General features: G+C 38.9%; 1 protein-coding gene across 1 annotated transcript in view; it reads left to right on the top strand.

Annotated features, from left to right (window-relative positions):
- The first annotated feature begins 217 nt into the window (after window positions 1–217).
- The window catches only part of COL9A1 (collagen type IX alpha 1 chain), an 84,058-nt gene continuing 69,524 nt past the window's right edge, over window positions 218–14,751 (top strand). Inside the window, exons 1-5 of the mRNA XM_033867390.2 lie at window positions 218–231; window positions 703–776; window positions 1,968–2,045; window positions 2,181–2,313; window positions 8,416–8,812. Of these exons, the coding sequence (XP_033723281.1) occupies window positions 218–231; window positions 703–776; window positions 1,968–2,045; window positions 2,181–2,313; window positions 8,416–8,812 (696 nt within the window). The remainder of the gene's footprint in view (window positions 232–702; window positions 777–1,967; window positions 2,046–2,180; window positions 2,314–8,415; window positions 8,813–14,751) is intronic.

The raw sequence follows: 14,751 nt of genomic DNA, 5'->3' as shown, positions 1-14,751 counted from the left end.
GCCTTACAGGGCGGCCTCTTCCCACCCCTTCCTTCTGCTTTGGCTTAAAGTGTCACCAGATGCCTCTGGTTCACTCCCTTTGCTTTAAGCCCTCACAGGGGCAGGAGGGACCAAGGCCGGCCTGGGGTGGCACTGAAGGGGTCTCGGGGGGGCACTGACTCCCCACAACCCCTTCTTCATTGGGACTGTTGGCAACAAAGGAAAACCAGTCGGGAAAATGAAGAACTTCTGGTAAGACCTTGACGCAGAAAAGAGTCGTGGGGAGACTGGGCTGGGGATCCTTGGAACCCAAGGTCTGTGTTTTTGCAGTGGTGGCAGGAGGGGAGAGGGGAGAGCAGAGAGACAGAGAGATAGATGACGGAGTGAGACAGAAAAGAGCAAAAATGAGAGACAGGAGAGAGCCAGAGAAAGAGGGAGAAAGAGACAGCCACCCAAATGGAGATGCAGAAAAAGGAAGATAAACGAAAGCAGAGACAAGGATATGGGTGTAGAAAGAGTGAGACAGGTAGGTATGGAGAAAGCGAGACAGAAATGTGAGAACTCGTTAAATCTCTTCGTCGGATTTAATAAAGAAAATGGAAAAAGTAAACTAGACTGAGGGCCGGTCACCTGCAGTCATCAGGTGAGCCATATCTAAAACAGTGACGCAGTCCCCATGCGGAAGGACTCCTGTTTGAGTCATTTTTCTTCTCTTCTCCTCAGGAAAATCCCACTTCTCTTCTTTGTATGCAGCTTTGTGGGACCTTGGGCATCCGCAACTGTCAAGCGCCGCCCAAGTAAGGGCCACAGTTTCTAGATTTCACAATGTTACTCGTTCTGGAAAGGATCAAGCAGGGCTGTGGCTGAGTGAGGCATCCAGGACCCTTCACACCCTCCTTCTTCAACCCTGCCTTGGCCGTGGGTGTGCTCTATAGCTTGTTTTCCGTGGTCAGTGTTGCACATGGAAAAGTCCTGGCTGTGATCACAGCTGGGCAGGAGACCTAATCTGTGGGCTGCAGTGCCTCACCCAGCGCCTCCCTGGTTCAGATGGTGATTGGTAATGATGGATGGATAGATGGATGGAAGCCAATAATCTGGGGTCAGGGGGCATATAAAGAGTATGTTTGATGTACTGAAATGGCCAGGCCGAAGCTGTGTAACTGGAAAATGCTTTTTCTGAAATCTAGGACGTGTCTGTCACCAGGTGAGGACCAGCAGGGCACCGGGGTTGGACAGTTACAAGAAGCCTTCTGTGTTGTTGAAAAAACTGTCCCCCCCTATAACCTTTCACTTGAATAAGGAACACCCAATTTCATTCTAGGATTTCTCATCCTTCTTGTGATTGAGGGTTTAATTCTCACAATTCTTTTGTCTTGTCACTCTTCCTTATTCTAAGATGCTGGTCATAGTCTAGTTGGAACGCTTATTTGATCTCTTAGAATAAATTTATGAAATTAAGTGCATCCTCTATATTTTGTTTAGGGTTAATGAATCCTAAGACATCCTCAACTCCTTTCTCAACTTGACAAAGATTCTTAAGAACTTCACTTTTCAGAAGTCCCATTGAACTGGCTCTCTGGCTTCTCTCAGAATTTCTAAAATTTGTGGTGTTAAAGGAATATCTTCTAGCCCAAACCACCAGAAGTTTTCCAAACAGTCTTCTGACACTGTGCCATTCAGAACATCGTGCAGCTCTGGTTCCAAAAAGAACAAATTCTGAACTTCCCCAAAGGGAACATTTTCCCAACACAAATTATTAAAACAACTTTGTGCCTTGCCTCACTTCCAGGATGGGTTGAAGATGAATAAATTATAATCATAGAGTCATAGAGTTAAAGCCAAATACACTACTTGTAAGTAAATATAGCATAGTTTAGTATGTTTTGTATAACTTTGTACTTTAAACAGTTGCCCAGCTCATTATTATTGATATATCCCCATGATCCCTGTAGGGGTTGAGGTAGGATGACATGTTATCTCTTTTGCAGGGTTCCCTGTTAATTCAAATGCTAATGGTGAAAATGAACTCTGTCCAAAGGTCAGGATTGGACAAGATGATTTACCAGGTGAGTATCAGTGTATCATATTGACAATGCATGTTTTCTATAAACCTACCTGATACATGTTTTATTTGGGAAAGTTGTGGAAAGGAATGAAACCAATCTCATTTTAGACTTTTATTTCGCGTTCTCTTTCTGTAGGGTTTGACCTGATTTCTCAGTTCCAGATAGATAAAGCCGCATCTAGAAAAGCTATCCAGAGGGTAGTGGGGTCAACTGCGTTACAAGTGGCTTACAAACTGGGAAAGAAGGTAGACTTCAGGATTCCAACCAGGTAACGTAAAAAAAATACTTGATCTAATTATCTGCCTCAAGCGCAGCTTAAAAAATGAAAATCTAATCAGTCTTGAGAGTCATCTCCTGCTCAGTGTTTCTTGGATCATGATTTTATTTAAAGAGGAAGGAATTTATTTACCTACCTATCTTTGGTACCTGAATATGTGAATGCTCGTCCTGTTTTCAGTATGTAACTTACTTTCCATTCCAGGAAAAAAGGATCACTGAGGCTATTATACATTGATTCAGGACATGTTCTTATTACTTTGCTCTCTATTTTTCTAAAATTTGTCTGGTTTTGCCTGAAAGGACCCTCTGTGAAAAGTGCCAGAGGTTAAGCATAAAATTTTTTAAGCATCTTTATTGGAGTATAATTGCTTTAGAATGGTGTGTTAGTTTCTGCTTTATAACAAAGTGAATCAGCTATGCATATACATATATCCCCATAACTCCTCGCTCTTGCAGCTCCCCATAAATTTAACTAGAAACCGCTGAGCGGTTAGAAGGCTCACGATGGCGCTGTTCAAGCATCCTGGTGCTGAAATAGAGCCACACATCTAGTGCTCGGCTCCTGGCAGGAACCAAACAAAAGCAAAACTAGAAAAATGATAACAGAAACAATGGTAGTGATAATACTTTAAAAATCCTGCATCTCCTTCTCTGGAACTAAGCCTTTTTTTCTTTAAATGATTATAACTGAGGTGGTTTAGTGCATGTGTAAGTTTTGAATCATGCCATTGTTACGAATGAACTTCAGTTTTGTATCACCTAAAAACCTTAAATGTAATGATGATGATGATGATTGACTGTTTTAGGGCACTGTAAAAAATGTAACTAAGATTCCTTTGGTATATGAATGAGAAAATTAGGGCTTTGATAGAAATTAAGATGTAAAGGTAAAGAATGATTTATAAGAGCAGTAAAAGGATATCATGAGATTCTAAATGTTTATAATAATGAACATTTTGCTAAAATTAGAATATTCTGATATAGTGCCAGATTGCAGATAGAAATTCATGTTTTGAACATACTATATTTTATAAAACAAAATAGTGTACTGTGTAAGCTCTTTTTATAGATTTACTAATTAACATCTTCATTACAATTTTGTGGTGGGGACATTATTATCCACATTTCATGGAGGAGAAAACCGAGGCCAGAAAGTTTGTTACTTGCATAAGGCCACAGGGTTAGGAGGTGCTGGGGGGATTGAAACCCAGGGAGAATCATTTCAGAAGCTGAGCTTCTAACCACTATCCCATACTGACCCTGGAAACCAGTCACATTTGGAAAGATTAAAGGCATGATAGCAGCCATTGACTTTTTTCTTATATTGTCTTTTCATGTGCTAGATGTGTTCTTAAATAAGCTTTAGAATACTTTGGTTTTTCTTTCTTCAATAAAATAACTAAACATGACACGAGACCCTCAATGTTGACCTTTCTTCTCTATAATTTAAGGTACAATCTGGACTGTCATTAACTCTAAGTTCAGAGGTCGATAAACTTGAGGCCATGGAGCCTTCCTACCTCCTGCTCATCTTTGTTGTTGTTTTTCTCTAGGTGCCTAGAGTGATCACGAAATATTTTCCACAGGTGAAAACGTCCCAGGACATTTTTACCAATGTCCCATATTTTCTGTCTCCTTGACTCCTTGCTCCCACAAGGACTAAAGGCTCTTGTTTTACTGGCAAGGTTTATTAAGATATGAAGAAAGAAGGAGGAAGGAATAGAAGAAGAGAGTAGCAGAAAGAAATAAAAAAGGAAGGAGGAGAGCCAGAGGGCTGAGATAGGTGGAGTCCCTTGGGCAAGTTGCTTAGATGGTCTTTGATTCTGTTCCCTCAGTTTAAAAGTAGGAATGAGTCATGGACATATACACACTAACAAACGTAGTAAGGTAGATAGCTAGAGGGAAGCAGCCGCATGGCACGGGGATATTGGCTCGGTGCTCTGTGATAGCCTGGAGGGGTGGGATAGGGAGGGTGGGAGGGAGGGAGACGCAAGAGGGAAGAGATATGGGAACATATGTATATGTATAACTGATTCACTTTGTTATAAAGCAGAAACTAAAAAAAAAAAAAAAAAAAAAGTAGGAATGATAATAATGATGCCATTGGGTTGCCATAAAGAGAAAACGTTAGTACACGGAGATGACGAATAAAGCCTGGTACACGGGTATTGGTGAAATGTTTATTGTAAGTGGTGGAGAGCAGCAGAAGAGAGAGGTGCAGATGGGGGTGGTTTCACCTTAGTGGATTCTTTCTTTGCGAGCTGCCCTCCAAGTCCTATTCACTCAAGAAAGGCAGGGACCTGAACTGCTCTCAAACCATGCATGCAGTAGACTGTCTTGGTTTTTAAGGGAATCTGTGCAGAAGAATATAGGCTCCGAAGGAGTGAAAGAAACTATTAGCACGATCTTTTTGGGAGGGAGAGTATGGCATATGGAGCTAATGTGATAGAGTCACGATTCATCCTTATTTATGTTTCAATTTTTTAGAAATATTAGGAGCCACATAATTTTGGTGCTTTTTATTCTTTTTTTTGGCATAAGAGTGTCACAATCTCAACTTGTACTTCAAATATATTATGTTTGTTTGCAGTAACAGTCCGTAGCTTTTCTTTGGGTTAAGGTCCTAAACAAATGTTCCAAGGTTCAAAGATTTCTTATGTTTTATTCAAACCCTATGGTTCTCCTTTTAAGGTATTCTGTGCAGATTGTAACATAATGAAGTAAATCATTTATAGATTCAGCTTCTTTTAAATTATGTATCCTGTCAAGTTTACTTATCGATGTGTAGAGCATAGTTGCCAGAAAAGAATCTCAGTTGTTCAAAAAAGAAAATGAGACTGACTGTTCTATAACTTAAACTTTTTTTTTTTTTTTTTTTGTGGTACGCGGGCCTCGCACTGCTGTGGCCTCTCCCGTTGCGGAGCACAGGCTCCGGATGCGCAGGCTCAGCAGCCATGGCTCACGGGCCCAGCTGCTCCGCGGCACGTGGGATCTTCCCGGACCGGGGCACGAACCCGCGTCCCCTGCATCGGCAGGCGGACCCTCAACCACTGCGCCACCAGGGAAGCCCTATAACTTAAACTTATGAGGACTTTTAAATGGCCTTAGGTGTACACAAATAAACACACACATACATATATTTTATTAACTTGAACACTAAAAGGAATTTTCTCTTCTCACCATGTTTTTCCTCTTACCATTCTCCTCTTCCCTCTTACTGCATTAACCTAGTTCGAAAGAGTAATAGCATGATAATCCTGATGACATTTGTGTAGACACACAAACACACATATTATACTCATATATATGGAGAAAGAGAGATGGCCGCTCTTGACTTAGCCACATGTTTATCATGAATTATTCTTCCAGCAACCTCAACCACCTCCCATTCTTAAAAAGTTTTTGGCATTACGTGACCAAGTCAGAAGTAAATGAAGACGTTTTGTCATATCTTACCTTCAACACAATCACTTTGTTCACTTAGCAGGAGAGATTGGATGAAGCACTAATTGGGAGAGATACCTCTGTTAACCTCATAATGTCTTTGCAAAGGAGTCATGAGAAGTTACTGTGACTTCTAGTATCAAAACACCTAGACTTGTTTTTCCTAGAGACTGATGAAATTCTGCAGGCTTGCTCAGTACATCTTTAAACAAATATATAGGTGACACAGATAAGTTTCTTATTTTTTGATATTTTTTATTATTATTATTTTTTACACAGATATGTTTTTAAAAGCCTAGAAAATTAATGCTTTAAGGTAGAGAAGATAAAATATTAGGATTATCTTCCTTCTTGGAAAAACTCACACCTCAACAATAACTATCTTGGGCTCCCCCTAAAACTCTTTAAGTATCTAGTTAAATTCAGGTCATTGGTTGGAAAGAATAATAAAAAAAAATTATAATTTAAATGGAGACTTGCCAAATTTCACCATTGAATAAGACTTTTAAGTTATCTCCTAGCTCCAAATTAATCAAGGTTGGTTAAATGAGATGTATAAACTTCCATAAGGTTTTACAATTACACAGTAGGCAACATCTATTTTTCACTGTTTACAATTACTATTTTATTGAACATTTACATTATTTCCAACTTTTTGTCATTACAAATGATGCAATACATGTTTCGTAAATAAAACTGTTTCACCATTTTGTGATTACTTTCTTAAGTTTCCAAAATGATAAGTATTGGATCAAAGGGCATGAATATTTTAAGGATGTGTGTATGGATCTAGTATTATCAATACTAACATATCAATATTAATTTAAAGTAGGCAATGTCTTACACTGTCATTAGTGAACCTTAGTTTCTTCTCTAGAAGATTCTGGAATAGGTGTAATCTGAGAATCTATATTGAAAACAAATATCAAAATAGATATGTTAGACATCCTTTTTCTGGGAAGATAGGATAGTAAATAGTTCTTGCATACGTTTTTTTCTTCTTTAGTTCCAAACTGAATCTTCTAAAATGTACATATTTAAACCTCCCGTACACTTGACAGACGTAAAATATATTTAGCAAATTGAAAGCTTTGCAATAAGAATAATAAACATCACCAGTAATCAATTAAAAATATGAACTGAAAATTGAATTCACCCAGTGTTATAAATAAAAACTAAAGTCATCTTAGAAAATAATGGCTAAAGAAGTACTTGGATGATAAAAGAATACTCAGATGAAGCTTTCACATTTTTGTTATTTTTATAAAACTAACAAAGCAATGACATTTGTTGACATAGTTGACAGCTAGCTATGACAGCTAAACATTTGGGGCTGAGGAAAATTTTGGTTTAGAACTTTTCGACCCCAGCAATATATTTTAAAGTAACGGGCAGAGTGCATATGCTAATACAATGATTTTTTATGTTATTCATATTAGGTTGTAACAAATTAAACCAGTATCCACTTAGCTGTTTCTTCTTGCCTTTTCTTCTTTACACAAGAAGAGGGCCGTAAAACAGGAGTTTGACCTGAAGGAAGGTTATTTAGGACTTTGGATCCTGGTCCGTAATTGTCCAAACAAAATTAATTGGCATCTAGTTTTCCTAGGATTTCTCCTTTGCTTAGGAAATTTTCTATGCTTATAAGGAGGAAGGTAGAAGGAAACAACCTTCAAGCCCCTGAAGGTAAAGATGTAACGGTGATGTTTACATTTACTATGTCCTGATTTTTTAAAGTTTGGTCTTCAGCTTTTAGCCACTTGGCTTCAACAGAAGACCCAGGTAGCTGGTGCAGCTCCAGATGGCTACCTCACAGAGATGGGGGATGCAGGAGGGACAATGAAGTCTTATGCAGCCCTTTAGAGCAGTAAAGGAAGTTGACATGATACAGATTTAACTGGCAGATTGAGGAACAACTGGGTTGGAGTAGAGAATTAATAACTGGTCACCTTTCCCTTGTCACGTGTCCAGTGACAAGCAACCAGCTGCCACTTTAACACACTGAAGTCCTTGGAAAAGACAGACACGCTCAGTGTGAAGGGGCTTCTCACGTCTGCAAGTGACCGATTCTCAAAGTACTTATGAGTCTAGGTTATACTTGGGGAGGGGAAAATCCAAGCAATTATGGAAATAACAAAAAATCCTAACATGTTACGTTAAAATAAAATTTCAAGAACCCGCTTTAATTAAAGGGTGTCCTAAACTGGTAGAGCTGCTTTGGATTCCAAATGATCTCTTCTCTCATTTGTGGAAGAATGTTGCCCAGAACTTTGCAAGAATGTGTTTTTGGCGGAATGTGTTTTTTGAGGTGGAATTGCTGAATAGTAGCTCTTTAGGTAGCATAAATAGTAATACTGTTGGGATTATGTGACATTTGGGAACACTCCTCAGCTATGAGGGAGGGTTTTTTTTTTAATGTGTATTTTAAGATTTTAAGATGTGTATTTTAAGATGAAACATTAATGTACACGAAGGAACTTCAGTGAAGGTCTTTATGAACAGTCATGAAAGAACAACTTGTACATGGTTTTTCACACTGGAGCCTTTCTGTAGGTCTAGAATCTAAAACAGCATAATTAGGAAATATGGTAATATGCTTGGGTACAGAAAACAAGCTTTATATTTACTGTCTTAAAATTTTGCTCAGGCAATTATATCCCAGTGGGCTGCCTGAAGAATACTCCTTTCTAACCACTTTTCGGATGACTGGAAGCACACTTGAAAAGAACTGGAGTGTTTGGCAGATTCAAGATTCCTCGGGGAAGGAGCAAGTTGGCGTGAAGATTAATGGCGAAACAAAATCTGTTGCGTTTTCGTACAAGGGACTGGACGGAAGTCTCCAAACTGTGACCTTTTCGAATTTGCCCTCCTTGTTTGATTCCCAGTGGCATAAGATCATGATTGGCGTGGAAAGGAGCAGTGCGACTCTTTTTGTTGACTGCAACAGGATCGAGTCCTTACCTATAAAGCCAAGAGGCCAGATCGATGTCGATGGCTTTGCTGTGCTGGGAAAACTTGTGGATAATCCTCAAGTTTCTGTTCCGGTAAGTATACAAACGTACATTGTGGGAGATTAAAACAAACCCAGATTGGTGAAAATTAATACCTCAGACATCTTTAAAAATCATTCAAATATCTTAAACAATGGACAGTTATTCGTCTTTAAAAGTCATCCAAGCAGTTTTGCAAAATGCCTTCAGTGCCTCTTTTGAGCAGAAACACTTGCCAGATGGAATGGGGAATCAGAGCAAGTTGAGTAGACGTTTCCTCATCCTAAGGAGCTTGAGGTCTACTTGGGAGATGCTACATGCCCCCCTGGAGCACCCAGAATCCTTTGAGGCAACTTGAAAGAAACCCATACTTGTGTGGTACATATTGCTTATAAATAATCAATGAGCATATTCAAAGTAAGGTTAAGATGAGTGGTGGATTCAGTTAGTCAAGAATCCCATGCTTCTCAGAAGCAATGAAACCTTGAAATGGAAGGATCTGAATTGGTTAAAAGAGGAGAAAGTATATTCTAGCTGAGAGAAAGAGCATTAAAGGAAAAAGAAGTAAGAGAGTTAGTAGGCACATTCAAAGATCTGGAGCCTGGCTGGTTTGGATGAAACGTGTGTGTGAAAATGTGAGTGAGTGTGTGTGATGGGGGGTGGTGAGGGCAGGTGAGAGGCAAGGTTAGGAGGCTGTATGGTATCTGACCCACAAGAATGAAAATCATGCAGACGGCACACTATTTCTTTATTTAGAAGTAGGTCTCGCATGACATATTATGAAAATAAAGGATTTTAGAGCTCTGTTCGTGATTTTGCTGTAGAGACCCATGGATATAAAGGTAAGGAACTGTATGATGACACAATAATTGTGCCAACTAGTACCATATAGTTCTATCATTTTGAATCGTTAAACTTTCACTGAGCTATCCTTTAAAAGGATATTTCATAATATTGTTACGGGAATTTAAAAACTATATCTTACTGGGCAAGTGATCTGTTGGAAAAAACAAAAGAATTTAGAGCTCAATAAATAAACTATTGATTCCCCCCCACCACCCTACTTCTGTCTCTCGTACGGAGCTGTTAAATTGTAGTCATAGAACTCATATCATGGAGGGTAGCAGAGGTGACACAATGATTTTGAATGGTTCCTGTGCACTTGTCCAAAGAAAGAAAGGTTATCGGGCATCTCAGTAATGGAATTGTTCAAATAACTTATTTTCAAGGGAAGAAGTGTGACTAGTGTGAAGGATAGTGTGAAATTTCTATATTCTGTGATGGACAGGAAGCAATTTTTAACTGCCACATTACTGCTCTGACTTGTAGACACTTGAGAAAGTATTCCTCCAAATAGTGAGTTATCACACTCAAGTGGCTGGGTTAGAAAGCCAGTGGGACCATCGTGATGCCATCTTGAAATTTTGTGCAGCAAGACCTTTGCAGTGGCACTGGGGTGGCTTTCAGACCACACAACCTCTGCCATGTCTGTGTCACTTCTGGACCATAGGTGAGGGAAGGAGACCTGAGGGTATGTCCTCACTGTGATGGATAGCAGTCAAGTACTTGTATAATTGATTTACTAATTCATTGCTCTTGAAAAACATTTCAAGTCATTATAATTCTGAATTCTGCATGCTAGGATGCTATTAAGTTGACTGATGGCCAGAGCAGTAACGTCTCAGTATTACTTCGTTATATTATAGTCTAGCCGATCATGTAACAGCTGACTGTAGGTTGTCTGCCAAGTGTGGTCTTACATCCCAGTGGAGACCAGTTGGGACAGTTATCTTCAATTTTATTCTGCGTGTGCAGGAATGCAACTAAGATGCCGGCAGCTGGTGTTACATTTCACTTTTGTTCCACCAAGGAGCTTTTCAAAGTCAGCACACTGTCCATGTTAAAAGTATTTGGAACAGGCATGAACGATTTTTTTCTTTTGTACTGAATTCTGACTCTACCACGAGGAAACACAAAAGAGACTTGGGTCTAACGTGTCATTAAAGTTCTGTATTTGATGATGTGGTTGGTGGTGGTAACCATAACTAACATAGATCAAGGTTATAGGTCCAAAAGTATCCTACTTACGTCCAAGGACAGACTGTGACAATGTCAAACTCAAACTTGTCACCAAAACATATTCCTCAACTTTCACCCTGTATAAGACAAAGAAGTAGAAAACTCTACGTAATTAAATCCCATTTATGCTTTTTTAGCATCTTAATACCCCTAATATACCAATGTAAAAGTTTTAAAAATACTTCTATTCCCATTAACTTACTTTATCCTTTCAACAAGTTCATAAGAGAGCAAACACAGATTGGATTCTCTCTATTTTTCAGTTGAAGACATGGCTTCATGTAGGTTTCTTGGCTTGTAAGAAACAGTGTTAGGCATAAAATTTCTAATCTACCTTATTTTGTCTATGCCAACTAACTTTCCTTTGAGAAAAATAGAAACATATGTAATAACCACATATCTTTTCTTATAAAGGATCTCATCATTCTCATTTTGGAAGGTATTTGTGATTTGCATAGATTTTTCAGAATTTACTTTGCAGGACAAAATAAAATAAATGTTTTTAAAAGAAGGAAAACTGTGCAGTATAAAACATCTCCTCAGACATTGGTCCTACTTGTTATTCACTTAGTGAGCTTTTGCTTTTGTTTTTTATTTACTTTTTGGCTACACCGCAGGGCATGCGGGATCTTAGTTCCCCAGCCAGCGATCAAACCCGTGCCCCCTGCATTGGGAGGGCAGAATCTTAACCACCAGACCACCAGGGAAGTCCCTAGTGAGCTTTCAGTTTTTGCCTCTATACTGGTTGTACAGAATTAAACAAGTCACAGGTCTTGTTCTCCCAGTTCCTGGGAGGGTGAGTGGTTGAGATAAGTAAACGATGACAAAATAACACGATAAGGATCAGGAAAGTGGAGGGAGGCACAGGGAAAAGGCTCTTCACTCAGATGGGGGCAGGGAGGCATGGGAGTGAAGTCCAAGGAGGTTTCCTGTGGGAGGTGGCCTTTGAGAGGAATCCTAGGGGGAGAGGAGAGTTACCCAGGAGAAGATACAGTCCAGTGTTCTAGGAAAAGGAATTCTCATGTGGGAATTCCCATATCTGTGAATTCTTACCTTTTCTAGCTTTATTAGTTTTCCGCCACTGCTCTTTACTTTTCTAGACTAAGAATAGTCAAGTGCTCATACGAGTCCCCAGACAAACCCAAATGCCCATGAATTGTCCCTACGCCCTTGTTTTTATTTTGTGGCCTATGATCTCACGTTGGCTGAAATCTCAAGTTGCCATCAATGACTGAAGTGACTGTCTCTTGGAAGACTTACAGAGTGGTGAACAGCGGAATCTGTGTATTCTGAGTGGTAGAGGACGTATCCTGATAGGGCACTTTTCTCTTGATTTGGAGACAGCAAGTCTTCAGTATTCCTCGTGAGAGATTTTAGATTAAAATGAAATGTGCTGCTAACATGAAAGCAACAAGTAACAGTGTCGTTTTCTATTTTCCTTCATGAAATCAGATTCATTCTAATCTTTGACACTCCACATTAATTAAATACTTTTTTCAGGATCAGCACTTGCTTTTCTTTAGTAAAGCAAACGCCCCTTTTAAAGGTATTAACAGATGTCAAAAGGTAACCCTAGGAACTGCATGATAAAAAGGCAGTGGAACACAACATTTGATGGGGCACTAACACTAAGAGACTCATTTATATTGTGCTTGTTTGTGATTTCTCCCGATCTAGCCCATCTTTTGTCTCTTTCCCTTTTCTAAATTGGAAAAGGAAACCAATTGCAAGAGGTTTACATAAGACTTGCAGAGCAGCTGCTCCCGTGCTGCACAGCTCAAACACCTTCGCATCATTCGTGGTTAGTTAGTGGGCTCAGAGTATTTATATTTTCCCCAAAGTACTGCTATAACACATAGTTTGACTCCAAAGCCATAAATTCCATATTTTCTATTCGCCTTTGTGCCCGTATTTTAGGCAAAGCTCAGTTTCTTGGCAGTACACCATAAAAACGTGACTTTATGGCAGGTTCTTTATTGTTCGTTGGCAACGTGGTTGCCCAGGAGAGTTATTTGGTGCGGCTCCATTAGAAAACAAAGTAAGGCTTTCTACCTTTTCAGGGATGTACATGAGGGGTTTGGGCTTGTTTGAGGGAGGATGAGAGTATATATGGCTTTACAAATACATGATTCAAACCCTTTATCTTTTTTTTTACATTTGAATTTTATTTTATATTTTCTTATACAGCAGGTTCTTATTAGTTATCCATTTTATACGTATTAGTGTATACATGTCAATCCCAATCTCCCAATGCATCCCACCACCACCACCCCCGCTTTCCCCCCTTGGCGTCCATACGTTTGTTCTCTACGTCTATGTCTCTATTTCTGCCTTGCAAACTGGTTCATCTGTACCATTTTTCTAGATTCCACATATGTGTGTTAATATACGATATTTGTTTTTCTCTTTCTGACTTACTTCACTCTGTATGACAGTCTCTAGGTCCATCCATGTCTCTACAAATGACTCAATTTTGTTCCTCTTTATGGCTGAGTAATATTCCACTGTATATAGATACCACACCTTTTTTATCCATTTTTCTGTGGATTAGCATTTAGGTTGCTTCCACATCCTGGCTATTGTAAACAGTGCTGCAATGAACATTGGGGTGCATGTGTCTTTTTGAATTATGGTTTTCTCTGGGTATGTGCCAAGTAGTGGGATTCCTGGGTCATACAGTAATTCTATTTGTAGTTTTTTAAGGAACCTCCATACTGTTCTCCACAGTGGCTGTATCAATTTACATTCCCACCAACAGTGCACGAGGAAAACCCTTTATCTTTTTACCTATGCATATTCTGAATAAACCAAGGCAGAACATGATTAATCAGACAGATATAATGCTTTTAAAAATTATATTTCAACCGTGTTGCTCTATGTTATTTTTTTCAAATTCAGAGAAAATGTGAGAGCAAATATTATAGAAAGAACCAGCAAAACCTAGGATGGAGAAGCTATGTCTTTCTCTCTATCCCACAGAATTGTCATACTAACTTCCCAGTGTACAAAGAACGTTTCATGAATGATAACATGGGAAAGATAAATTATGAGGTTGTGATTAATATTATTTCTGGTATTTGAGAAATGTTATAGGAAAGTTATGTTTTCAGTCATTTAAGAAATGCATATCTACTGTGCAAAATATCTAAACTATTGTTTGCTTATTACGTTGCTTTTGACAAGTGCTTTTTACAAATACTCTTTCACTAGGAAGTATTAAATAAATATGAAAGAAATGGTAGTGTTATCTGTACATATCCATAGAAAATACTTTTTATAACACTTTGGTGTGATTTGATCAGGTTATTTTTGAACGTTGACTGTTAGTCTTTCAGAGATAAAACCTAGCTTGCTACATCCGCTGGATCTTGCACTAGGTGGCAATAAAACAAGAAGAGCACAGAAAATAGAGCTGCTATCACAGGAGGAGCCATGATGGGGGAAGGTGCTAAGGACAACCAGAGTGAAAACTAAATGACGGCCAAACTTGCTTTTAATGGAAAGTAGAAAGTACGAAAACTTTTATTGGCTTCAGCTGTGCCCAGACTGTTGCAATGAAAAAAAAAATCATTGTTATTAGTATTCTAGTTTTCCTAAAATGTATACAGACTAAGATCATAAAGAATCTTTGTTATGTAGACTGGGTGACTAGAAAGCAAGAGATTCATTCAACGGCATTTTCCCTTCTCTTCACGTTAATTTCTCTATTGTTAGTTTCTTTGGTTACAACATGGTATCCATAGAATCATGGGCTTTCAGAAACTACATAGACTTAGGAAACTAAGATACTACATAGTAGTAGGAAACTAGTAGTAGGAAACTACTACTTAGGACACTAAGTCTATGTAGTTCCAACCTCTCAGTCTATACATGAAGAAATTAAAACCCAGACAGGGGAAGGGGCTTGCCCTGAG

Source organism: Tursiops truncatus, chromosome 12 (assembly GCF_011762595.2).
Source record: "Tursiops truncatus isolate mTurTru1 chromosome 12, mTurTru1.mat.Y, whole genome shotgun sequence".
Lineage (NCBI taxonomy): Eukaryota > Metazoa > Chordata > Mammalia > Artiodactyla > Delphinidae > Tursiops > Tursiops truncatus.
Note: the sequence above shows the minus strand (reverse complement) of the source record. Positions and strands in the feature narration are given on the sequence as shown.